Source organism: Trachurus trachurus (genome assembly GCF_905171665.1).
Source record: "Trachurus trachurus genome assembly, chromosome: 4".
NCBI lineage: Eukaryota > Metazoa > Chordata > Actinopteri > Carangiformes > Carangidae > Trachurus > Trachurus trachurus.
Genome location: NC_139898.1, coordinates 1,805,286 through 1,830,216, shown reverse-complemented (window position 1 = coordinate 1,830,216; position 24,931 = coordinate 1,805,286). Strand labels below are relative to the sequence as shown.

Here is a 24,931-nt window from a genome sequence, read left to right as displayed (position 1 = left end):
TTAAACCTATGACACACCACACATGCTGCCTCTTCACTTTTGATCAATTTCATCAATTTATTAGCAAATTCTTATAAAGTTTCAGCAGAGCAACATTGATAGTGACAGCAGACCTGACTGCTACATTAGTTTGTAGAATATAAAGCTATTGCCAACGGAAGTACAAGAATTCCCAACAGTCTCAAAGATATAAAGTATTACAGCAGTAGAATGCACCGTTAGTAGAACACTGAGTAAGAGCAGCTCCTCCAAACCACCCAACAGAGACTAAATACCATCACTGCACGTTGCTGCACCAGACGGCAGCATTGGTGAACATACGGAGCCAGGGTGAAGGTGTGAGAGACGGCCTGAGGCCCCTGGGGGCCCAGGGCCACTGCCAGCCCAGGGTGCAGCGCTCCGGGTGCGGCATCATGGCCAGATGTCTGCCGTCCCTGGAGCAGAGCCCCGCGATGCCCTGTGGGGAGCCGTTGGGGTTCAGGGGGTACTCTTCAGTGGGCTGACCCTGGTCGTCCAGGTAACGCAGGGGGGCCAACCCGTCCGAGATCTGGTCCAGGGCCTCGGAGCTACGGAACTGCATCAGACCTGACGGAAGGAAAAGAAATGGATATCAAACACAGCTGCTGATGAGAGAACACATTGACCTCTGACATGGGAGTCTTAAAATTTAAACATTTTAAATTAACTTGAGTTGTAACAGGGTAGGCGTAATAAGCTATGCTTCAGCCTATGCCTTTTCCGTCCAAATTTTCTTTTTCTGTTTACTTATTGTTTACTCTGATCGATGTTATTTTTTTATTTTATATTATTTTTTTCTCTCTGGTTTGTTACTTCTCTTTTAATGACATGTATTGACCGAAATAAAGGAAAGGAAAGGAAAGGAAAGGAAAGGAAAGGTTGTTGTTGTGCTGCTTCCTGACTCTACCTTCTCCATGTGCAACCCAGACTCCCAGAGCCGATCCCTCCATGCCTCGGAGCCAGATGGAAGGGGACGCACCGATCCCAACGCTCACAAACCGAGACTCGAACCTGCCAGACTTGTTATGGCTCAACACCACTTCAGAATCTGGGTCAAGAACAAAGAAGCTCTGTAATTCCATCCCACAGTGTTATTTAACCAGTAATTGTTATCACCATAAACAACATTTTCTCCTCTTACCTGCTCCGCTGCCCTCCCCCACCCAGCCCAGCAGGGCCAGCAGCTGGCAGCCGTTACAAACACCCAGACTCAGCGTGTCGTCCCGGCTCCGGAAGCGATCAAACTCAGCTTTGGCCTTGGGGTTGTATGTGACGGTGGCAGCCCAACCTCTCAGGGAAAGAGAAGGCAGTTACATGACACATTTGTGTATCTCACTGTTGTCTAGAAGTTTGTGTGTGTGGCTGTGTGCACACATTTACCTTTAGCGGATCCAAGGACATCTGCGTAGCTGAAGCCACCGACAAACACCACTGCTCTGAAGCGGTCCAGGGTCAGGGAGCCGGAGCACAGGTCCTGCATGGTGACATCCCACACCTACACAAGCACAGACAAGAGTTCAGAGGAGGTCAGGCCTGGAGCGGCCAATCAAGGCCTTCAGGAGAACTGGCCGCTGTTCTGCCTGTGTTTCCACTGTGTTTTTAAAGGGATAGTTCACCCAAAATTGAAATTTTCACTCATTATCTACTCACCCTCATGTGGACTAAGGGCTGGGAGAAGTTTCAGAGTCCTCCGTGGCTTCTCTGAGTTACAGGGGGTCTCGGCGTAGCAGTGCATGTCCATATAACGGTTGCAAATGGATACCAACTGTCTTTGTAACAAAAAGACACGCCAAAAAACATCCAGATACCTCCATGCTGCTCGTATGTAATGTCCGTCTTGTATTGAACCCCCGAAATGCCAAATTGTTCCGAAAAAAATTAAATAAGTCTATATTTTAAGCTTGTTTGGACGGACCAGGAAGAGGAGCTTCCACTACAAATTTGACGAACAGGGAAGAGGAGCTTCGAGAAGCTTCTGCTACAAAACAAGCTTGAAATATAGACTTATTTAATTTTTTTCGGAACAATTTGGCATTTCGGGGCTTCAAAACTTCTCCCAGCCCTTAGTCCACATGAGGGGGAGGAGATAATGAGTGCAATTTCAATTTTGGGTGAACTATCCCTTTAAAGCTCTGCTTGACAAAGGTCTAAGGACTCAAACAGCACATTTCCTATACAGAAACTCAATGTGCTGCAAATTCAAATAGAAAAACTGAAATATTTCAATAAGATGGACTGTTGGATTCCTCTCGTTTTATTCTGTTTTTTCTCTTTTATCCTGCTGCTACTTGTTGCTGCTGCTGCACAAATGTAAATTTCCCCACTGTGGGACAAATAAAGGAATCTTAACTTAACTTAAGAAGAAGTGGAGAAGTTCTTCCTCTGATCCTGTCAGAGTTTACATGCCCATACTCACTGATGCCATGTCATTGTATTAGAATAAAAGCTTTTGTTGACACCCAGTCACTCAGTAAGAGTTGAACTTTTACTTCCTCCACCAGAAAAAAACAGTGTGCTGTAAAGTGGCTCCCCTCGGCCCAGTCTGAGGGTTACACCATAGCTGATACATTCTCCCTACCTCAAAGCCAGCCATGTACAGAGACACAGACATCTCTCGGTCTCCGTTGCTGCCCTCTTCCCTGACCACGGCAACACGAGGCTGTTCCACAGCTGAAAGACAAAAACACTGAGATTTAAGCTTAATAGAAAATGTGTCAATCATGATTTACATATCTCATTTCTACTCAAATGCTATCATTTCTGTTTTGCAAATGTTTAATACCTTTCATTTTTGTCTAATGTATTATGAATCTCTGGAACAGGAATAATATGGTTAAACCCATTTGGCATTAATTTGATATTTGCTCAATGATAAATTAACAAAAAAATAAAAAATTAAATAATGAGTTGGTCATATACTGTTATCAGGACAGTGATTAGTTGGAAAACACCAGTTAATTGGCTTACTGAGCTTGCTGATGTCAGGCATTGGAGTGGGGTCAAAGGTGAGTTTGAAGTAGGGTTGTGTCCTCTTAGCCAGCCCCTCCTCTTCCTGGTTAACACACAGCTCATTGGCCTGAAGTCTCTCCAGCTGGAAACTGGTGTCCTCCCACACTGCTCTGAGGTCAGGCAGCGGCTCCCTCAGCAGCTCCTGTCCGTCCACACGAACCCTGACCTGGAGGTCCAGTCAGAGACATGAAATGAGGACCATGACAGGAGAAGTCATGTTTCAGCTGCGTGTTGAGGTCCATGTCTCACCGTAGCCTCCGGTCCCAAGCCCTGGGTTCTGCCCACGCGGTGACACTGCACGCCGGCCTCGCCGAATCGCTGACTCACTGTTTCCACGTCAGACTGTGAAACCTCCAGGACCAAACCCAGCTCCTCGCTGAACAACAGCTCCATGACTGAGAGACACACACACACACCTTCATTTAGCTTGTCATGCTCACAGTTTGTCTGCCAATTTAGAGGCAAACACAAATATTCAACCACTCACCTCCTGTTCCTTCTGACGACAATTCAACATCGATTCCACGGTTTCCCGCAAACGCCATCTCCAGCAAGCAGGAGATGAGTCCTCCATCACTGATGTCATGTCCAGCACTCAGCAGACCATCTGACAGAAAGGAAGGAAGCAAAATTATTTGGTTGTGTTTTCTCCTCTGTCTTCCAAACTTCCTAACCTGAAAAGTTAATTTAACTCTACTCACAATCAACTTACATTACTGAATTAAAAAAATTAAAGGGATAGTTCACCCAAAATTCAAATTTCACTCAATCGAGAATCACAACTCGAGAATTTTCAGAGTCCTCCATGTCTTCTCTGAGTTACGGGGGGCTCCGCGCAGCAGTATTTGTCCATATAATGGTTGTGAATGGATGCCAACTTTCTTCGTCCAAAAAGACACAAAACATCCAGATACCTCCATGCTGCTCGTCTGTAATGTCCCTCTTGTATTGAAGCCCCGACATGAGAAATTGTTTCTGTAGCGGAAGCTCCCAGTGTCTCGGTTCACTGCTCTTCCTGTGTCAGTGCAAACCGGCGGAACAATGTCGGGGCTTCAATACAAGAGGGACATTACAGACGAGCACTATGGAGGTATTTGGATGTTTTTTGGTGTGTCTTTTTGGACAAAGAAAGTTGGTATCCATTCACAACCATTATATGGACAAATACTGCTGCACGGACCCCCCCCCCGTAACTCAGAGAAGGGACGGAGGACTCTGAAAATTCTCACAGCTCTTAGTCGACGTTTGAATAATTAGAATTTTGGGTGAACTATCCCTTTAATGAGAAGGGCAGAAAATACCCAGTAAGACCACTAGGTGGCTGTGTCAATACAGCACAGAGCTGTGGCGCAATCAAAGACGAGTCAACACAAAGCTAAACTTGTTCTCTCCGTCTGTGGCAGGTTGTACTTTTCCTGTGTGCAAGCTGACCGTGTATGAGCGTCTGAGTGGTGTTGAAGCAGGCTGTGAGTAGCTGTGGCTGGTCCAGGTCAGGAGAGCAGTCTCCCAGCTGGCTGTAGACCTGAGCCAGGGCCGAGCCTCCCAGCCGGTGGCGGCCCGGACTGAGAGGAAGCCACAGCAACACGCCTGCACACAGAGGACAGAGGGTCAGAGGGTCAGAGGCTGCTGTGTGACAGAGAGGAAGATGGATCCATATGGAACTCTGGGTGATATTTCAATCAATCAATCAATCAATCAATCAATCAATCAATCAATCAATCAATCAATCAATCAATCAATCAATCAATCAATCAGGCTTTATTTGTATAGCACTTTTCATGCCCATGGCAGCTCAAAGTGCTTCACATGATAAAAACGAGCAATATAGGGAACACATGTTGGGAGACACACATACATTCGCAAACACATACACGTTCACGCAATAATTTAAGAACATTGGATTTTATTGGGGAAACGCTATCTTACACTCAGTCATTTGCAGTGGGGAAAACACTAGATAAAATGAAGTAAAATAAATAAAAATGAGAGGATGAGAAAGACACTAGATAAAATGAAGTAAAAATAGACAGGTGTAGTAGGATCAAATAGAAAGAAAATGGATGAATTAAAATAGAATAAAAAAGATAATAATAATAAATAAATAAGAAAATAAAATAGATTAAATTAAATGAATGTTTTAGAATAATAAAAATAAGAAGAATCAATTAAAAGCAAGGCTAAAAAGGTAGGTCTTCAGTTTGCTTTTAAAAATGTCCAGATTCTCTGCTCTTCAGGCAGTCTGTTCCAGCGTGGGCCGTAGTGAGAAAATGAGGCCTCACCATATGTTTTGTTCGCAACTTTTGGAATAATTAAAAGGCCGCTGCCTGAAGACCTGATTGATTTCAAATGAGATGTTTTGACATCACAAAATAAAAAGACAGATGGCATCTCCATTTTGGGGATATGCTGTTCATTGATTCTGAGCTCCTGGATTTGACTCCCTGTCTGTGAGTCTATCATACCTTTGCCATCAGGATCCTCCAGATCAGGTGTCACAGTGGCTGTGATGTCAGGACACACGGCGTACGCTGAGATAACCAGGGCACCTGAACACAATCCGGGAGAAATCCACATTTAAAATGTAAATCAAACCAGACAATAGGGCTGTCTCCGACTAAGCATCTTCACACTCAAATCTGATTTGTTAGATTTAGCCGTAAGTCAATCATGTTGTTTTTTCCCTCACTGAGTCATGATGTCATTTGTGTCTTTTTTCCCACTTCAAGGAAAAAAAGAACTAAAACACCCCAAAAAAACTAATTCATTTTTCAGTTGGCAGATGATAACACTTTTGTAAATGTCTGAGTGGACGTTATGAGCCAATAGAAATCATCATAGATGCTGTGAAACAGCTGGTGCGGCCTGTCTGTTAATGTGGATCCGCTCCAACTGCCTCGTAAACATGACAAACCACGTGTCTATTTCCGGCCAGTCGTCATGGAAACACGACGCTCTGCCACTGCCAGTGATACGGCATTTGGACCAGAGTGAAAACAAACATGTGTGAACGCGAACCGTACGACCTGAAGAATCAAACAACGTATCACTTGTCGCTCCACAGCCGTATGTGTGAAAACAGGAGATTCAGTTGTTCAGCAGCAGTGAGCACTCGACCACGCAACAGGAGATTTCTGTTTCTTTTTCCTACAAAGTAAAAAAGTTCTTGTTGTGCTCAAATCACTAGGATGAAATTGTGTTTACCTTACATTATGCAGGTGAACATGAGTTCTATTCTACTACACTTTTAATGTGCAGGCTGCACATTTAGTAGTAAATTAAATAAAACAGGTTACACCACCATCCACCTAAACTTGAGACCAATCCTATTTTTAATGTAACAGGTAGACTACCAGACTCTGTGTGCATCTTGTAGAAGAGTTATCCAGTTTACAAAATACAAACAAATGGGACTATCCAACAAGGAATCTATTGATCTTATGGCTGTAGACTATGATCTAGGGCTGAAACGATTCATCGAGTTAAAAAAAATAGCTCGAGGCAAAAACTCTGCCTCGAAGCCTCGTTATATTTCTATGACGCGCAGGGATATTGTTCCACACGGACCGTTGTTAAGGAAACACACCACTAGCGCATCACTCGGCGCGATGGCAGAGAGTCAGGATGTCCGTAAGTTTGGGATCATTACAGACTCAAAAAGGAAGAGAACAAGGTGCAGTGTGTCTACTGCAGCGGTGCCGGCACCCGTTGGTCTCAGGTAATTTTCAGAAGGAAAAAATGTGCAATCCTTATTTGTAATGTTGTATGTTTAAATTCACAGTAAGTTAACTGTGTTGTTACCTACTTGTTGGCACTTGCAATAAATGGGCTTTTTGGAGCCAATAAAAAAAGCCAAATGCTTGATCATTCAAAGCCACATCATTTTTGTTGTTTTGGTCGCAAAAAAAATAATTATCCGATTAATCGATCGATAAAGTGCTAGATTAATCGATTACAAAAATAATCGATAGCTGCAGCCCTACTAGGATCCCTCTAAAACTCACTAGGAATATGACAGAGAGCCTCAGAATGAGAGCGAGGGGAGGCTGTTGTTTCCTCTCAGTCTGTGAGCTTCAGAGAGGCAGACACCACCCATTCTTTATTTAAAAATCAAGCGCGACCCAAACCGAGCCAGTTGCTCCTGACTCTATACGATCGATTGCCAAGCTGGAAATGTCCCGCTGGTCCCGATGGCCAGTCACCTCTATCAAACGCACACACAGTAACAGTACCTGGAGCTTTGACCGTCTCTGTTCCCACCCTGGCAGCCATACTCAGAGAGTCCTTGCCCCCGTCGACGGCCACTCCCAGCTCAGCCATCACCTCACACATGGCCCTGCAGGCCTCCCACAGACAGGCTCCTTCCCCCGGCAGCTTGGCCGCCCACATCCAGTTCCCACTGCACTTCACATCCTAAAGACACAAGCCAGGACGGTCAGGGTAAAAAACTCAGCATTTCAGATCAGTGGATGTTACAACAATCTTAGTTTATTAAAGGGATAGTTCACCCAAAATTCAAATTTCACTCATTATCTACTCACCCTCATGTCGACTAAGAGCTGTGAGAATTTTCAGAGTCCTCCGTCCCTTCTCTGAGTTACGGGGGGGTCCGCGCAGCAGTATTTGTCCATATAATGGTTGTGAATGGATACCAACTTTCTTTGTCCAAAAAGACACACCAAAAAACATCCAAATAACTCCATACTGCTCATCTGTAATGTCCCTCTTGTATTGAAGCCCCGACATGAGAAATTGTTCAGAAAAAAATTAAATAAGTCTATATTTCAAGCTTGTTTGTAGCGGAAGCTCCCAGTGTCTCAGTTCACTGCTCTTCCTGTGTCAGTGCAAATTACAGACGAGCAGTATGGAGGTATTTGGATGTTTTTTGGTGTGTCTTTTTGGATGAAGAAAGTTGGTATCCATTCACAACCATATGGACAAATACTGCTGCACAGACCCCCCCGTAACTCAGAGAAGGCACGGAGGACTGAATTTTGGGTGAACTATCCCTTTAACAGGGGACTGAATCTTGTGTTTCACGCGTCTTGCCCCTCACCTTCAGCGCTGTGACTCTGGCAAACACCAGATTGGTGAGCGCCTCCCCCACGGCCATACGAGCCCCCGCTGCAGGAGAGAGCAGCCCTTTGATTGGCTGCTCCCCGATGGCCGTGGCCGCTCCCTCCAGGCCGAACGGTGACAGAGCCACCACGGCCACGTCGGCCAGCGGGGTGTGAAGGGGGCCAACGCACTGTTGCTGGGCAACCAACCCAGTCACGGACCGGTCCACCTGAGAGAGGGAGAGAGTGATGAGGACATGGACAGGAAGCAGCCAGTCAGTAGCCATGTTCACATTCATCTGATTCAAAACTAGAGGGATTAGAAAATCGGAATCTGCTGTTTCTGTGGGCGCAAAATCATCTAATCTGATCATGACGTGTGTATACTATACATGCACCAAGCTTCATTCAGAACAGCAGCTTTTTGACATTTTGAGTTTAATCTAATTTCCATAAAACAACAGCAGCAGAAGTTGTCCTTCCTCCTGTGTTGTAAACAAACCAATAAACAGGAAGTGGCTCATTTTCCATCCATGATTTTTCCCTGCTAGGGATGCACATGTTTAACTGTTTAAAGGGACAACAAGGAGTTTCTATTTGGTTATAAAACAGTCTCACGTTAATGTGGATGAATCTACGCTACCCACACTTGTTAATGGGCCCATTTTCGATAAATATATGGTTTTGTCTCTATCGTTATTTTGTTATTATTAGTGGTGGTGGAAATGCTGGGCGAGCCGACCAGCGTTTCTTTACTTTAGGTTTCGTGGCGAGTCATGAGAATAACGCTGCTGAATCGCCGTTTATGGTCGGAACTACGATGGTATGTGATCGTCTTCCAACCTCTGACTTTAATTCTTGATGAATGAAAACATGAGTCTGTCTTGCACCGGTCAAAGAATTTCACGGTGCACGGAGGCTCATAAATGTAGTGTGAAAACACTTCGCTTTTCCAAAACTCCTCGTTGTCCCTTTAAGGCAAAAACACGTTTCAATTTTGAGATTTTGGGCTATTTTGCTTCCTTATCATGTCTTCTTTCAGAATAGTGGAAAGAAATGGTAGAAAATCCACATTAAGGTTTAATATTTTACTTCATTTTGTTTCTTTCGTCAGTAGATTTCTCCTAAATTCACCAAAAGTTAGTCTGAGTCATGTCATGTCAGGTATCGTTGTAAAGCCCTGTCTGTCCTGAACAATGATGTAGGCTCCAAAAATTGTGATGTCCTCCGTATCCACAACCAATTGTATAAGTACTCTGTGGAATTTTACAATACAAGTCTTTAAAGGGACAGTATGTAGCTTATATTGCTTTCATAAATACGTATTTACCGAAGTCTAATCACAACCGCATACAAATAAAAGCTGTCTCATAGCTTAGAATGAGTTGTTTACAAATACATCCTGTAGGTGGTAGGTTCCCCCACTGGAGGCTGCCATGTTGCATCGCCATCTTTGATTACGGTACACGAAAGCAAACAAACTAGGCTCAGACGCACTATTGAGTGTCTGTGACTCGGCTTGTGCCCGGAGGATGATCCACGTAGTTGTTTTTGTTTTTTACTGTCGTTATAAAACACTTACGGTGCTAGTTAAGCAGCATTAGCAGCTAGGCTACATCTTACAATGTTGAACTGTTGATATATGACTGAAGGCAAAAGTAGAAGTCTGCATGTGTGTTAAAAAAAAAAAAAAAAGATAAAAAAGACAGTAATTGGTCAAAGATATTGTTATCAGTTAGCGGTTGTTTCGCGAACATGTTTGTCCTCAGCGGCCACCGTCACTTTGCCGACAGGAGGGGTGAGCGAGTGAGCGCTGCAATCTAGAATCTGAACACTGGATGTCAGGTTTAGCCCCAATACCACATACTGAGGCTTTAAAGACCCGTTTTCTCTAAATGAGTTTTTCCTCAGACTGAGCTAGAAATCTCCACTTCAGCATTGTTGATACATCATCACAGCCTGATTTATACAACGTTTTATTCCTAAAAACATGGAGACATTTGATTTATTAGAGCTGGTGACAGTATTTTCTCATTTACACTGATGAAGAGATATCCAACAAAAAATATTTGTCTTAATGTAAACGATAAACTTGGTAAGTTTCATGGTGATATCTGTTATTTTACATTTTTACCCTATTCACTTGTAGTGTCCAACTATAACAAGAACATTGAAGGATTAATACTATGGGATACATTGTTTCTATTAGGGGGGTGTGTTGACACATGTAGCCTTCAACTCGTGTCTTCAGTCATATTTCGCAGCAAAAAGTGACACTGGAGGACTGACAGTATGTGCCAGTTACGCAGCGCAGTCTCCATGACAACGTCTGCATGTCACTTATTCACGATGTGAATAAGTGTGTATATGGACGCGGTTCGTCTTGATCAGAAAACACAATTTATTTCCGATTGAGCCGAATCAGATCAGAATCTTCCAAACGACGTGTTTACATGACGCATTTTTATTCCGACCAGCCCCTTTATTCTGGATATTTGCGTCCGTGTAAACATAGCTACTGTCATGGTGGATGTGACACACACCTTGTTGGTCAGGTAGCGTTTGGACGCCACAGCGGGCAGACGGAGGACTCTGTCCAGAGCGTCTCTGAGCGTCAGCCCAGCGGGCAGAGCCAGCTGCTGGTGGACGGGGGGCAGACGCTCCATCTTGAACTCCTTCTGAGGCATCTTCCCCAGAACCCAGTCCAGCTGCAGGTCCACGGCACAGCGGCCCCCATCCGCCTCATCGCCTCGGCCCCCCTCGTCGTCCACCAGCACGATCTGTGACGGGACAGACAGAGACCAGCTGAACGGAGCAGCTCTAGCAGCACGGTGGACGTGCCACGTCTGTCTTTTTGTTCCGGTACCTTGCCGTCTCCGCTGATGTTTCCCACAAAGTCGACAGGACACTTCTCCCTCTGACACACCCTCTCTAGGAAGGGCCTGTCTGACGGCTGCAGCAGCAGGGCGTTGCTCTCCTGGTATTCTGCTCCCCACAGCTCCAACACACTCAGAGTGGGGTCTCCTTTCTGCAGCAGAGGCAGAGGGAAGAGGATGGAAACAGTGGCGTCATTTCAGTTTTAGACAAGGGTATGGCAAGGACTTTGCGCATTGTAAATTGAAATGCAGCAATCTGGTGTGATTTGAGAGCAAAATCACGAAGCTTTCTCAATTATCACTATACATGCTGGATGATACTCACAATACCCCACACAAGGGTTCACAATAAAACTTATTTATCTTTGGAAAATAAATCATTAGTGGGGTCTGAAAAAGTCAAACAGAGCTCTGGTAGCTGATGTAACAGTGATAAATAATTTCTCAGGACAACCCAAGCTTTTGCCGGACATTTGACACTTTTTCTCAATTTCCATGTGTTTTCCATGACTGGATAATTGGGCAACCATTTTCCAGGTTTTCCAGGACGCGTGGGAACACTCACCTTCTACAAAGATTTTTAACAAGTACCCAGGGGGCAAAATCCCAGTTTTTTGGAAAACAGACACGGAGCGTTGTAAAAGGTTTGACACCAGAAATGATATCTAGGAACTTCAAGGATTAAAACCTGGGTGGACAGCCCGGTCAACTAGCTGCTGGAAAGCTACAGGGGCCAAAACCCTCTTCTCTTCTTGGGTAGTTTTGCTGGCGAAATGATGTAAATGCAAATATTTAGGTACTACAATGGCATAAATAGTCATACAACTATAACATTTGGCAGAGAGTATCTTAACACATAGGGGGAGGCATGAAAAAAAGATTCTGGGGTTTGTTGCAACTCGATTTAAAGATATCACCAACATCCCAAAAAAGACACAAAAGAAAATAGTACTGTTCACCTGACAAATTCTCATGAAAATTATTATTTTTCAGCACTTTATGGAGAATATTTATGCTTAACATGTATATAGAAAACTTCCTTAATTCATAAGCTTCCATTTGAGTCCAAGAGCCTTTCTATCTCAAAAGCCCCACTTGCTGTGGCCAACGGTCTTCTCTATCTGTTCACTTTGGGGAGACCAGAAATAGAATGTTTTCTGATCATGCCAGTTAACATGTAGTTTCTGTAATAGGTGTTGCATTGTTTGGAGACAGCCTGTAGCTTTCCAGTAGCTAGTAGAAAGGCTATCTTGGACTTGAACTTTTCTATATACATGTTAGACATAGATATTCTCCATAAAGTGCTGAAAAATAATCATTTTCATGAGAATTCGTCAGGCGAACAGTACTTTTTTTTTGTCTTTTTTGGGATGTTGAGGGTGATATCTTAAAATCGAGTTGCAACAAACTCCAGAATCTTTTTTTCATGCCTCCCCCTATGTGTCAAGATACTCTCTGCCAAATTTTATAGTTGTATGACTATTTAAGCCATTGTAGTACCTAAATATTTGCATTTACATAATTTCGCCAGCAAAACTACCCAAGAAGAGAAGAGGGGGTTGGCCCCTGTAGCTTTCCAGCAGCTAGTTGACCGGGTTGTCCACCCAGGTTTTCATCCTTCAAGTTCCTAGATATCATTTCTGGTGTCAAACCTTTTACAACGCTCCGTGTCTGTTTTTTTGCTTTGCCCCCTGGGTAAAGTATTTTCTTGTTTCTACAGTAAGAACAGCAAAGTTTAACAGCAAAGTCAGAATAAATTTTATCTGGAAACAAATTAAAATTGATTCCTCCTGTTGCTGCTGTGATTCACTACATTCAGGTAGCCTAATGTTAGACCGGGGCTTGCTTGGGACTTGTTAGAAGTTTTTGTGATTTGTGACCAGATGAACAGCCTCCACACTCCACAGACAGCTGTCATTAGCCTGTTCTTAACAAGATGACTGCAGCAGCTTCACAGAGCTTTCATTTTACTGTGCTCTAAGTAGCTAGTGTTAGCCAAACAAGCACTGAAATATGACTCATATTTAAGCATGTGGAATAAGTGGTAGGCTAAGTTGTGAGCAGGCACCACTGGGAAGTCATGTTGATGGCTTTATAACTCACAAAGGTTTTAGTCGCTCCACAAGAGCGGGACACAGAATGTATGTGTGTGTGTGCTGGTGTTTGTAGCCGTGTTCATCACCTTGAACCTGCTGCAGTAGATCACAGCTCCAGCCGGCTCACTCAGCTCCTTCAGCACATTACCTACAGATGATAACATGTCTCAATACACAAACTCTTTTCTTTTCAGCTCTACCTAAATGCAACCGTTTCCTACCGTTTCCTCCTGCGCCCTGATCATGTATACTGCAGACTGGATTCCCGCTGCATCTTTCCAGACATGCCCGGAGAGCACGGTTCATCTTCTGCTCCATCTCGGCATCGCCCCTCTGCACTGCACCCAGATCCCTGTCAGTGGAGTTATCCCCCTGGACCTAGCACACACACACCTGGTCAGACAGACTCAAACACTCGCAGCAGGTGGAGTCGTTGTGATTTAAGGTGGCGCCCTACTTGTACGGAGGAGGCCGCTCCTCCGCCCACACCGATCCTGTACACCGGCCCTCCCATCTTCACCACTTCCATCCCTGATCACAGATAACAGTGAGTCACTCATCAGTGTGTGTAAATATAGCCTGTGAGCATTGCTTCAACTCAAGAGTTCAGACATTACCAGCCTCTGCCTCCTCTTTCTTCACATGTGCATCTTCAATAGAACCCAGACCACCACTGAACATGATTGGCTTAATCCATTCTCTTCGCTCGCCGTTAGCCAGCCGCATGCCGAAGGAGCGGGCAAAACCTGGAGGGGGGAATTATGGGAAATTATAGACAATTCATTTGCAGACCGATTTAAAACAGGGTCTAAGTAGCTCTCTCTTTGGTGTCATCAGTATGAAGATACTTTAGACAAACTGACAGTCGGCTCTGAGCCGTCAGCTGTTCTGCTCCAGGTCTCCCTACCTGACAGGACCGGTTCTCCAAACTTGTTGCCGTAGTCCGACGCTCCATCACTGGCCTCGATGGCCACCTGCAGCGGAGCGGCGAAGCTGGAGGGATACTCCCAGTTCTCCCCTTCACACTCCCAGGGGAGGACGTAACCTGGAGAGGACAGTCTCTGTCAGACACCAAGCAGGTCTCTGTAACTACTTTACTACAGCTCAGTGCTCCAAACTCTGGCTCCCAGGATGGAATACAACTCATTTTAAGATTTGGAGAAAAAGCAGAGTATGAGTGGACTAGCTCAGAGACCACACATGAATAACACAACATATCTTAATCACAATAAGCCCTTTTGTCCCCTGGCCATCTCCTGTTGAAAAGACCATGACAGTGCAGGCTGCTCAACCTGACTGTGTGACTGGTGGAGGGTGAGCAGCCATCAGCCACTATCGTGGTGGAGGGTGAGCAGCCATCGGCTGACGGACTTCTGACAATAAGATCAGTTGATAAAATGTCCCACTACCCCCCCCCCCCCCCCCCCCCCCCCCCACCCCCCCCCCCCCCACCTGGATCTAGCTGTCTGTCTGACACAGCACCTTCTGAGCTCATTGTGTAGTTTGTGATCGTCAGGCAGAGTGTTGTGTCTCTGTCCCTGAGGGGACAGAACAACCTGGAAACCATGTTGGCTGAGTCGGTGACCTCCTTTAAGTCTTTTCTGAAAACACACTTTAAATCTGAAGCTTCAGCGCCGTTCCTCTTTTTTTTTTAATTTTACTTCAACTTCCTATACAGTATGTGCTACTTTTTTATGTTAGAATTTTATGCTCTATGTTTTAACACAGAGGAAATGGATTTTGCTGCCCTTGGTGAGGCTCCCTACCTACATCATTGGCTAAACACGTGGAAAATGTAAAAAAGGCTAACAAATGCACATTGCACAATATTTTAAAAAAATTCAACAAAAAAAAAAAACATAAAAAAATAAATAAAAAAAAAACGATTTTTGAAAAAAAAAAATCGATTTAAAAATCGTTAAAAAAGATATCGCAACTCCACAAGATACTCACCTTAACCGCGAGGTACAGAATATGATAGCTTTTGCATCTCTTATAGCTAGGCGATTAATACTTTTTAAGTGGAAGGAGAAACTTCCCCCAACCTTTAAGATGTGGATTAATGACCTTCTACCATTTGGTACTAGAGAAGATTCGTTACTCTACAAGAGGATGTATTCAAAAATTTCATGCTACATGGAGACCGTTTTTAAGTTATATAGAGAAATAAGATGTCACTAATTTTGGTGTTTTATATGACTGATACTGTATTATGTATAATTTGAAACCCATTTACTTGTTTATCATGCTGTTTTGGTTTAATTAACTACTATTTTTCTTATTATTCTAATTGTGTCACTTTTTTATTTATATAAATATAGATATGTATGTGATGCATGTAATACAAGTAATTGCATACCAACTCAACACAAGATGGTTGCAGTAATATTGTTGCAGGGATGGGGCTCCGTTGGAGCGGGTGGGAGTGGGTTGTTGTTTATATTTGTATTACTCCTGATCATTTACACTTTTGAATTTATGTACTTTGTACATTATCTTTGTATGTACAACTATAAATAAAAAGACTTGGAGCAAAAAAAGATATTGCAATATTTATGTGAATCGATTTTTTCCTCCCACCCCTAGTATTTTCATGAGTGAGGAAAGTGAAGCATTGTGTTCTACTGACCTGGGATGTGCAGATTGCCGAAGCAGTATCCTGCAGTGCCAGCGATGACGTGTCCTCCACGTCCAGCACTCTGGACATCTCTGATGCGACCGCCTGTCCCCGTGGTGGCACCGCTGAACGGTGCTACACCTACATGTCAGAGGAGATGCAGAATATCCTTCAGAAAATGTAAACACACAGAAAACATATGCACACTATATTGTGCAAGTACGGGTCATTTTGTGTGCCCAGACCTGTTGGGAAGTTGTGCGTCTCTGCAGTGAAGATCACATGTCGCAGAGAGTGTCGCGTCTCATATGCGCTGGCTTGGGAAGGATCCTTTGGGTAAAAAAACTCTAGTTCCATGCCCTTGATACCACTAGAACACACACACACACACACACACACACACACACACACACACACACACACACACACACACACACACACACACACACACACACACACACACACACACACACACACACACACACACACACACACACACACACACACACACACACACACACACACACACACACACACACACACAGTGAAGACTGTGAAACACATGCACACAGCATGTGTGGTTGATGTGTAACTTCCTCTCCTCTCCTACCTGCTGTTGTCACAGAACTTGATGATGTTGTTCTGGTTGCTGTGGCGCTGCGTGTCCATGATGAGACTGAACAGAGTGTCTCTCTGCTCCTGGCCGTCGATCACCATCCGCCCCCGGAAGAACCAGTGCCGACTGTGCTCGCTGCGACACCACAGTGCAAACACAACATTCAAGACCAAAGAAAAGAAGCAGCACAAAGCTGAGAGCAGACAGAGCCCACCTGTTGGACTGGGCCAAGTCAAAACACTCCACGCTGGTGGGGTTCCTCTCAACCCTCTGGAACATGGATGTGTAGTAGTCCAGATCCCACGAGTCAAAGGCCAGACCTGCACAACACACCAGACTTCAATCACCAACAACTAAGAAAACAAAAAGGTAGAATAAACAGCACTGCAGACACAACAGTCAACACTAACAAAGACACAAAAGCAAACAATCAAAAGAAACAGAAGCAACACACACACATACAGTGGGAACACAAACAGTGACACACATCTTGGGCATGCTCTGCATTTCACTTCAATTAACTTCTACAGAATTTAAACGTAGCAGTAGGTTGATTCATTAGCTTTAATTGTGGGTACAAGCTGTTTTTAGATCAGCGGGGCAGAGACGTGAGCTCAGCACAGCACGCGGCATCGTCGCCTTTCCCTCATCAAACTCATCAAATACACAATCCAACAACTCCACAACGCTCTGGTGGACAAGTTGTGACCTGCACATTCACCACGCTATGAGACAATAACAGAACATTATAGCTGCTGCACAGCGATGGGTCGGGTCCGGGCTATCTTCTGGCAAATTTAGGCAAATTCTGAGCAACAAACAGGAGAATAGGAAGACAGGACAGTTGACCTTATAATGTTCAATTTGCACCAGTTGAGGATTGAACCCACAACCTCTGGAACCAAAGACTATTGTCTATTGCACTGGGCTAATTGGCAAGTGGCAGTGCTACGGTGGCTTCACAAATTGAGGCAAGGCAAGGCAATTTCATTTGTATAGCCCGTTTTTACAAACAGTTTGTCTCAAAGGGCTTTACATGGCATCGTAACAACATCCTCTGTCCTTAGACCCTCACATCCACTGAGGAAAAACTCCATGGAAAACCCTTTTAACAGGGAAAAATCGGAGAAACCTCAGGGTGAGCAACAGAGTAAGCCATTCACTGTCGTGCAGGCAGATTTGAAACCACTGTAAAAAGAAAAGTCAGTTTTTGAGGTAAGATTCTGTTCTATCAATTTTGTATATTTGTTTCACAAAGACCATCTGGTATTCTGATGTGATATCATCAACTCCCTCCTTGGGTCTTGAACCCACATCCTCTGACACCAAGAACCAGCACCTAACTCACTGAGCTAATTGTCTGGAAGTGAAACATGGTGTGTGTCTTCTCAAATAGACTCAGGGAGTCAAAGCCAGGCAGCAGCTGTCATGGCAGATTTCAAAAATTGTCAAAATGTCAGAATAATACATAAATTCTATCTTGACAGCATGGGAATGTTGGTGATTTGTTGTTAATGATAAGTGTTTTGCTTCACAAGAGAAAATGTGATGTTTAAAAATACCACTCTTACATTGACTGCAGTTGTTCCCATGAGAGCAGAATTCAAAATGTTCTAGAAAATTAATAACAATTACAAGACAGAGTTGTTACGGGGCAAATACGTAGCCGGAACTACATTCCCATTCCCTCGGATCTCAAAACAACATGCACCGATAATTAAAGGTAATGAACCTACTGCTATGGCTATAGTGATTATGGTGATTTGAATTTGCCAAAATGTTGAACTATCCCTTTAAGAGATTATGACTGAAAGAACACACTGCTTTGAAACTGTGCAACTTAGGTCTGGAGGCAAAGTGGTGAAAGTAAAATCCATCCTTTAATTCTCTTTGCAGTTGACTAGTTGAGCATAGGTAGAATCACTGAAATCATTCTCACATATTTTGAGCAGCTTGTGAAAATCAATGGTGTTGAGTGGGAGGAAATAAGCAGAGCGTGAACATAAGTTCTGACTTAATCAACTGGCTAAAGACACCAAACGTCAAATATCTTTTTGGATTTCATTTACTTTCACAGCTTATTAGAAACACACGCTCCACACAGACATGCACGTGTGAGATAATGAGCAGCATCAGCACCGTCCTGTGACTTTAACCAGCTCCGTGTTCATGTGACATCATTACCTCCATCAGCACACACAGGGTACTCACAGAGAGCTGCAAGACTTTAGAAGAGGTAGAGGGGAAGAGGATGTAAGAGTGCATTAAGACACAAGTAGAGCAGAGATGACCAGAGAATAAACTCTTCTGGTCTGATCTGGAGTCTGTGTCTCACCCAGATCGTCGTTGACCATCTCCAAGGCTGCACGGCCCTTCCCCAGGATGTCCACCTCAAAAACAGACTGTGGTTTGGTTTCCACGGTGAAGGAGGTGATGGGATGTTGATAGATACACTCTGTCATACTGTCATACAGACACTCAACCAGATTCTCCAGGTCTCCGTTGAGCTCGGTGAGGGTCTCTGCCTGTCTGGGCTGGAGGGGGGACAGAAGCAGGGACATGAAGGGACAAAACGACCTGTAAAATAGCTTTCCCAGTTTGTGTGTGTCTGTGTGTGTGCATGTGCTGGCATAATCAAACCTTGATTAGAAACCTGCGAGACAGCTCGACCCGTGTGACAGTAGTGAGGCCGGCGCTCTGGCAGATGGACACGGCGTTAGTGGACCAGGCGGTGGAGAAGTTCAACCTGAGGGACAAACCAGCATCAGTATTAACATCATCATTACACACCGTCTCCTCAGGTGTTCTATGGTGAAGATTCTTCATCATTTATTATTTAATTAGTTACTAGAGCTCCTCTACTTTGTTCTGTTTTATCTGGTTGCTGTGATCTTTGTTGTTTTTATCTTACCTTGTTATTTATTTTATTGTCTTGTAAAGCACTTTGTAAAAACGGGCTATACAAATAAAATTGCCTTGCCTTATCAAAACAATGTTACAAACAGTTTGTCTCAAAGGGCTTTACATGGCATCATAACAACATCCTCTGTCCTTAGACCCTCACATCCACTGAGGAAAAACTCCATGGAAAACCCTTTTAACAGGGAAAAATTGGAGAAACCTCAGGGTGAGCAACAGAGGAAGTGTTGCTAAGTGCTTTATAAATAAATTTATTATTATCTTATGATGAATATTAATGCTTTCTGACTTCTGCTCTATGGACTGTCTCACAGAATGGTCAGATTATCATATTTAGAGATTTGTGATGTTTAGAGGATGGACGTGTGGCACCATTCACAGTAAACTTGTACTTTTAGTCCCTTTAGTATGTTTCTGAATAGAAAATCCTGAAGGGTAACAACCCTGAACTCGTTTCAGACTTGCTCTTGGCCTGTATGGAACTGTGATGCTGCTGCTTGAAGGTCAGGAAGCTGTAAAGTTCTGTACCCTAACACATCAGTATGAGAGAACCTTCTCATGTCTGTCTGAGCTGACATGTTTGAAGATGTTTCACAGTGCGACTGCAGGTCATCTATTAGAGCGTAGGGGTGCAGCCGTACCTTGGCCCGATCTCCACCAGTCTGTCCCCGCTGCCCTCTGTGAGCTGTGGCTTCTCCGACAGCGGCTCTGCCTGCAGGGGGGGGCGGAACAGCCAGAGGAGAACCTCCCTCTGCTCTGCACTCACACTCTCACAGCCTGCAGCACAGAGCAGGGCAGCACACTTAATATATAAAAAATATAATATGCATCACTTTCCACAGCATTGAATCATCAGCTGTTACACACTGACCTGTCAGCTCCACGTTGTAGCACAGCTCAGTGGTGATTGACAGGTGGGGGTGGGACTTGGCTGCCCGTTGTAAGGCCCGCCCCTGCACGGCTTCATTACTGTAGAAGCGGATCACAGCCATGACTGACAGAGAGGGGGAAATAAAGTCTTTAAAACTTTAAAACAAAAACTAAGGGAACTCCATTAATACAAATCAATTACATAGATCAGGGTGTCAAAACTGGCCCAGTAGAGGGTTCAATCCAGCCCTCAGGATGAATTTACCAAGTGTGGAAATATATAGAAGACAGAAGAGGCACAGTGTTTTGAAATTGCACATATTTTATCAATACATTTCAGGTTGTTCCTAATAATAATAATAATAGATTTGTACAAGGATAGTTCATTAACTGTAAACATCTTAATACTAAAACAACTGTTTTTATTTACAGCTTTTCATGTCATTATTTGAATGGTCCAGCCAACATGAGATCAATGCGCTGTCTGTGGCCCCTGAACTAAAATGAGTTTGATGCCTCTGACATAGTAAGATGGAATCAATCAATTTTATTGATGAATGTTACCTGGAATCCATCATCTAAGTGCATATTCTACTAAAATGGATCCCTAAAATCAACAGGTCAAAGAGCAGTACTGATGATAACTGATGTCAGAGGACTGGCCTTTGTCTCCAGTTCAGACCAGGTCAAGACAAACCAATACTGACAATGTATCAAACACACATGACTGGACCAGTGTGTTCACAGCAACATCAGATTGAAGCCGGTGCATATTCTCATTTGTCCAGGTCATAGTATTTCAAAGGAGGTTAAATCGAAAGCAACTGGACTTAGTTGTTTGTCTAGGAAGACGTTTCACCTCTCATCCAAGAGGCTTCATCAGTTCATGTACGCAGCTGACCAGGCTGGGACTGGTCCAACTATCTGGTGTGGAGACTCACTATTTAACCTCTTGTGTGGGCGTTTCACAAGGGTGATGATGTCACTGGTTCAGTGACATCATCGCAATTGCGCTTCAGATTGAAGCGCAATTCATAGTAATTATGATAACTTAAAGCAGAAGTAAGCGATCCGGTCGTTTTGGCTAATGCTGCGTTCCAGGCAGGCTTTTGAAACCGTAAGTTACAGCTTCAAGTCACGACTTACGACTTTGTAGCGTTCCAGGCAACACGTAACTCGTGTTTTTCCGATCTGTTGCACCTGTTTTACCTGTGAAAGTCACTATAACGGCCACTCGTAACTTCCGACCCGTGAACTCGTACCAGATCGAACTGGTACGACTTCACAGGTCGGAAAAACACGAGTTACGGGTTGCCTTGAACGCACCATAACTTCTTGTCAGCCGATGGAGTTAGCAGCCCCCGCCCTCGTCATGGATCTATTGGTCCTCGTCCCTACGTCACCACATTCACGCGCATCCCTTGGCTGCACACACAGCCCTGCATGCCGTTCTCTCTCCTCATTGGATAAAACTTGTAGGGGTGTAACGGTACACAAAAGTCACGGTTCGGTACGTACCTCGGTTCAGGGGTCACGGTTCGGTACGGTTTCGGTACAACAGACACTAATTGAATGTAAAACTAAAATCTGTCTTGTGTTATAAAAGTTAAAAGAAAAAAGAATACAAAATAAAACAAGTGCATTAGGAGTGTTATAATGCCATTCATTAATTCTAGAGGAAAAAAACGTGCACTTGACAACTGGCAACTATTATTCGAATTATTAAATTATTATTATTAAAAAAATATTATTAAAAAAACAAAACAATAAACTGACATCAATGTTGGTTTACACAGTTAAATTAGACTAGCAGTTACTTTGGTGATGTTTCTGGTCCTGCCTGTGTTCATAAAACATATTAGGCAGCTACACGCACATCCCCCAAAAAACTGAAGACTGCTGGACCACCAAGAAAGACACAGGTAAGGAAAAAAGGAGACCGCACACTAGTTAAAAGCTCCCGTGACAGTTTAATGTCACTCACACGTTTCGGGCGTCAGCCCTTCATCAGACAAAATGTGTCTGATTATATATAGTGTGCGGTCTCCTTTTCTCCTCACCTGTCTGTGTTCATGTCAAGAGGCTTAAAAGCTGCGGGATAAGTTGTTGCACACAACTAGTCTTTTTACTTGCACCAGTGATTGACATATCGGGTTGAACATGCGCTACGTGTTTGATGCGTTTCTAGCGACGCACCGCGCATCCGTGAAACATCGCCGACGGACTTTGTCCGGTGGACCAGTCGCGAGCATGGATGTATTATGGTCGCGAGCCGCCGCCGCCGCCGTTTGTTTCATTGAGAAGCCACAGTGACATGAATGAAGCAGACAGCTCTCCTCCTCTAACTTCACTCTCTCATCACTTCTCTTCTTCGTCTGTTATGACGGCTGCAGGCATCTTCGAGGCTCATTACCGCCACCTGGATTCGAGGGAGGACTCGACTTTTTTTTTTTTTTTTTTAATATTCATTCAGACGTATTCGTCGTGTGACTGTGTGCACCGAACCGTGACCCCCGTACCGTGACGGCACGGGACGAATACATATACCGTTACACCCCTATGTAGGATACAAGGAAAGTTTTCTCCTCGGCTCAGAGCAGAGCAGAGTGACTGACAGACCCGTGTTTCAGACCAAACACTCTATGTAAGTGATTGCTGTCGGAAGATAGAACTATTTAAGACTTATATTAACACAAATATTCCGCTTACTTCTGCTTTAACCCTAGTGAACACGCTGAACTTAAATCTACCCACTGACGTGACATTGAAAACTATGGAAGAGGATCATCATCAAAGAAAAGAAAAAGAAAAAGTGAGTTCTCACTATCGCCCTATCCTCTTCTGTATAAAACCACTGCATCACATTACATCACTATGTCACAGACACTTTTCATTCAATAACCATCACGTGCAGCATGTTGATAGCTCCACTTCTGATATGACAGTCCACACACACACACACACACAGTCAGGAGCTTCCTGTTAGCCCCTGACCACATGGACAGACTGTGATCAGAGGAAATTGGTCTCAGACCTCAGAGGGTTAATACATTAACATGTCTGTGTGTGTCTGTTCATTCAGTTGTAAGCATAGACTGTAAAAAAAAAAGTGTGTGTGATTTGGTGTTTTAGGGGCCACAAACAACATTGTAACATTGCGGCTCTGTGATCTACATTTATCTGACCAATCCCTAGGCAGGAAAGCCTGTGCATTAATCCGCGCCAGACTGTGATGCAGCCACAGGCACTGATGGGAATACGCACTACTTTTTTCAGTAACGAGTAATCCAAAAAGTTTCCCCGTTATAACGCCGTTACCGTTACTGAAAATAAAAGAAGGTCCCGTCTCAAAACAACAGGCTACACCCGTTAACGTGTACATCAGCTATACACTTTTTTTTTAGTCCATCAACTAGTCGGGGGGAAAAAAGCATTTTATCCATAGACTGTATGATTTTATCTGGAACTAACTAACTCACGCAATATTCCTCCGCACAATACTGAGTTGGTTAGTTCCCGATAAACGGGAGGTTATGGTTAGGGGGCGAGTCCAATGGTGCGTTCCAGGCAGGCTTTTTAACCCGTAAGTCACGACTTCAAGTCATCAGTTACGAGTTTGTAGCGTTCCAGGCAAGTTACGAGTTACTAACTGGGAACTGGGAGCAGATCGATCTAGTACGAGTTCACAGGTGGGAAGTTACGAGTTTGACTGAACGTTCTAACGGGTAACCATAGGAACAGGTCGGAAAAACACGAGTTACGGGTTGCCTGGAACGCACCACAAGTATTGACATATTTGAGCATTTTACATATTTTAAAAAGTAACGCAAAAGTTACTGGTAATGAGTTACTTTTATAATGTATAGTAATTTAATTACTTTTTGAAGTAACTAACCTATCTAATCACTTTTTTTTTAAAGTAACATGCCCAACACCAGTCAGTAACGTAAGTCAGATGCAACACGCACAGAGAGAGAGAGAGGTTGTGATTGTTATCAGCGGTCAGAAAAGCTGCAGCTGCATCAACTAGTGTAGAGACTCAGGTGACTGGACAGACAACAGAGACTCTTCAGTGGTGTCAGCTCGTCCTGTAGCCGCTGGTCAAGTTGCTGTTGGATTTGTGCAGCAGTTAGTTAACGTTAGCAGAGAGCTAACTGAACTGAACTGAACAGTGACTTACTGGAAGCAGCTCCGGGCTCCGTGGCTCTTGCTGTAGGACGGAGGGTTGAGTGGCCGCGGGACAAAGCTGTGCTCCGGTCTGCGGGTCTGAAGGGTCCTGGTCCTCTGGGTGGAGGTCTGAGGTCTGCACCCTGCACACTGACAGACAGGCAGGCAGCACGGGATGGAGGACAGATCTCACGGCCCACGTGCGCCCTCTCTTAAAGGTGTACGCATGCGCGAGAGCTGATCCAGTGTGGATGATCACAGGATCAGGATCACATCAGATAGCAGGAGACCTCATCCTCCTGAGTCAGTGCTCCTCTGTCCACACAAGGCTCACATCTAGGATTGTTTCAATGTACAGACTAGACTACTGTAAAGTTATTATGGGCTTCCCTATGGGTTCCCTGTGTTAACTATAATGAAGAAAAAACTATATTTGTTCCCTAGAATTCTATGTGGAGAAGACTTTGAAGCAGCATTTTGAATTGCATTATGCTTAATTTTGAGTCTGTAAAGTTAAATGTGGAGGAAAACTTACATAAAATCCAAATAACAGTGTCAGTGACTGTGTGTTTGGTCTCTGACATGTCCTTGTCCGTAGTATCTCTTCTGTCTTGGCTAAAGCCTCGGTGACACTGAAAAGGACAAGCTAACAGCTAAGGAAAACAGCAAAAGCTAATGAGTCATAATGT

General features: G+C 44.1%; 1 protein-coding gene across 1 annotated transcript; it reads right to left on the bottom strand.

Moving 5' to 3' along the window:
- Positions 1–88: 88 nt before the first annotated feature.
- On the bottom strand, positions 89–24,428 carry pfas (phosphoribosylformylglycinamidine synthase). Its single transcript, XM_083970631.1, has 28 exons — positions 24,256–24,428; positions 20,077–20,199; positions 19,847–19,982; positions 18,927–19,032; positions 18,622–18,820; positions 16,501–16,606; positions 16,281–16,421; positions 15,916–16,040; positions 15,683–15,811; positions 13,961–14,098; positions 13,671–13,799; positions 13,511–13,584; positions 13,275–13,431; positions 13,140–13,201; positions 10,948–11,109; positions 10,625–10,861; positions 8,081–8,311; positions 7,257–7,437; positions 5,490–5,573; positions 4,459–4,614; positions 3,515–3,634; positions 3,277–3,422; positions 2,986–3,193; positions 2,597–2,688; positions 1,399–1,513; positions 1,160–1,306; positions 926–1,066; positions 89–585 (listed from the first exon to the last, which is right to left on the bottom strand). The coding sequence occupies exons 2-28, from the start codon at positions 20,195–20,197 to the stop codon at positions 278–280; spliced, it is 3,951 nt and encodes a 1,316-aa protein (XP_083826757.1). The 5' UTR covers positions 20,198–20,199; positions 24,256–24,428; the 3' UTR covers positions 89–277.
- Positions 24,429–24,931: the final 503 nt, after the last annotated feature.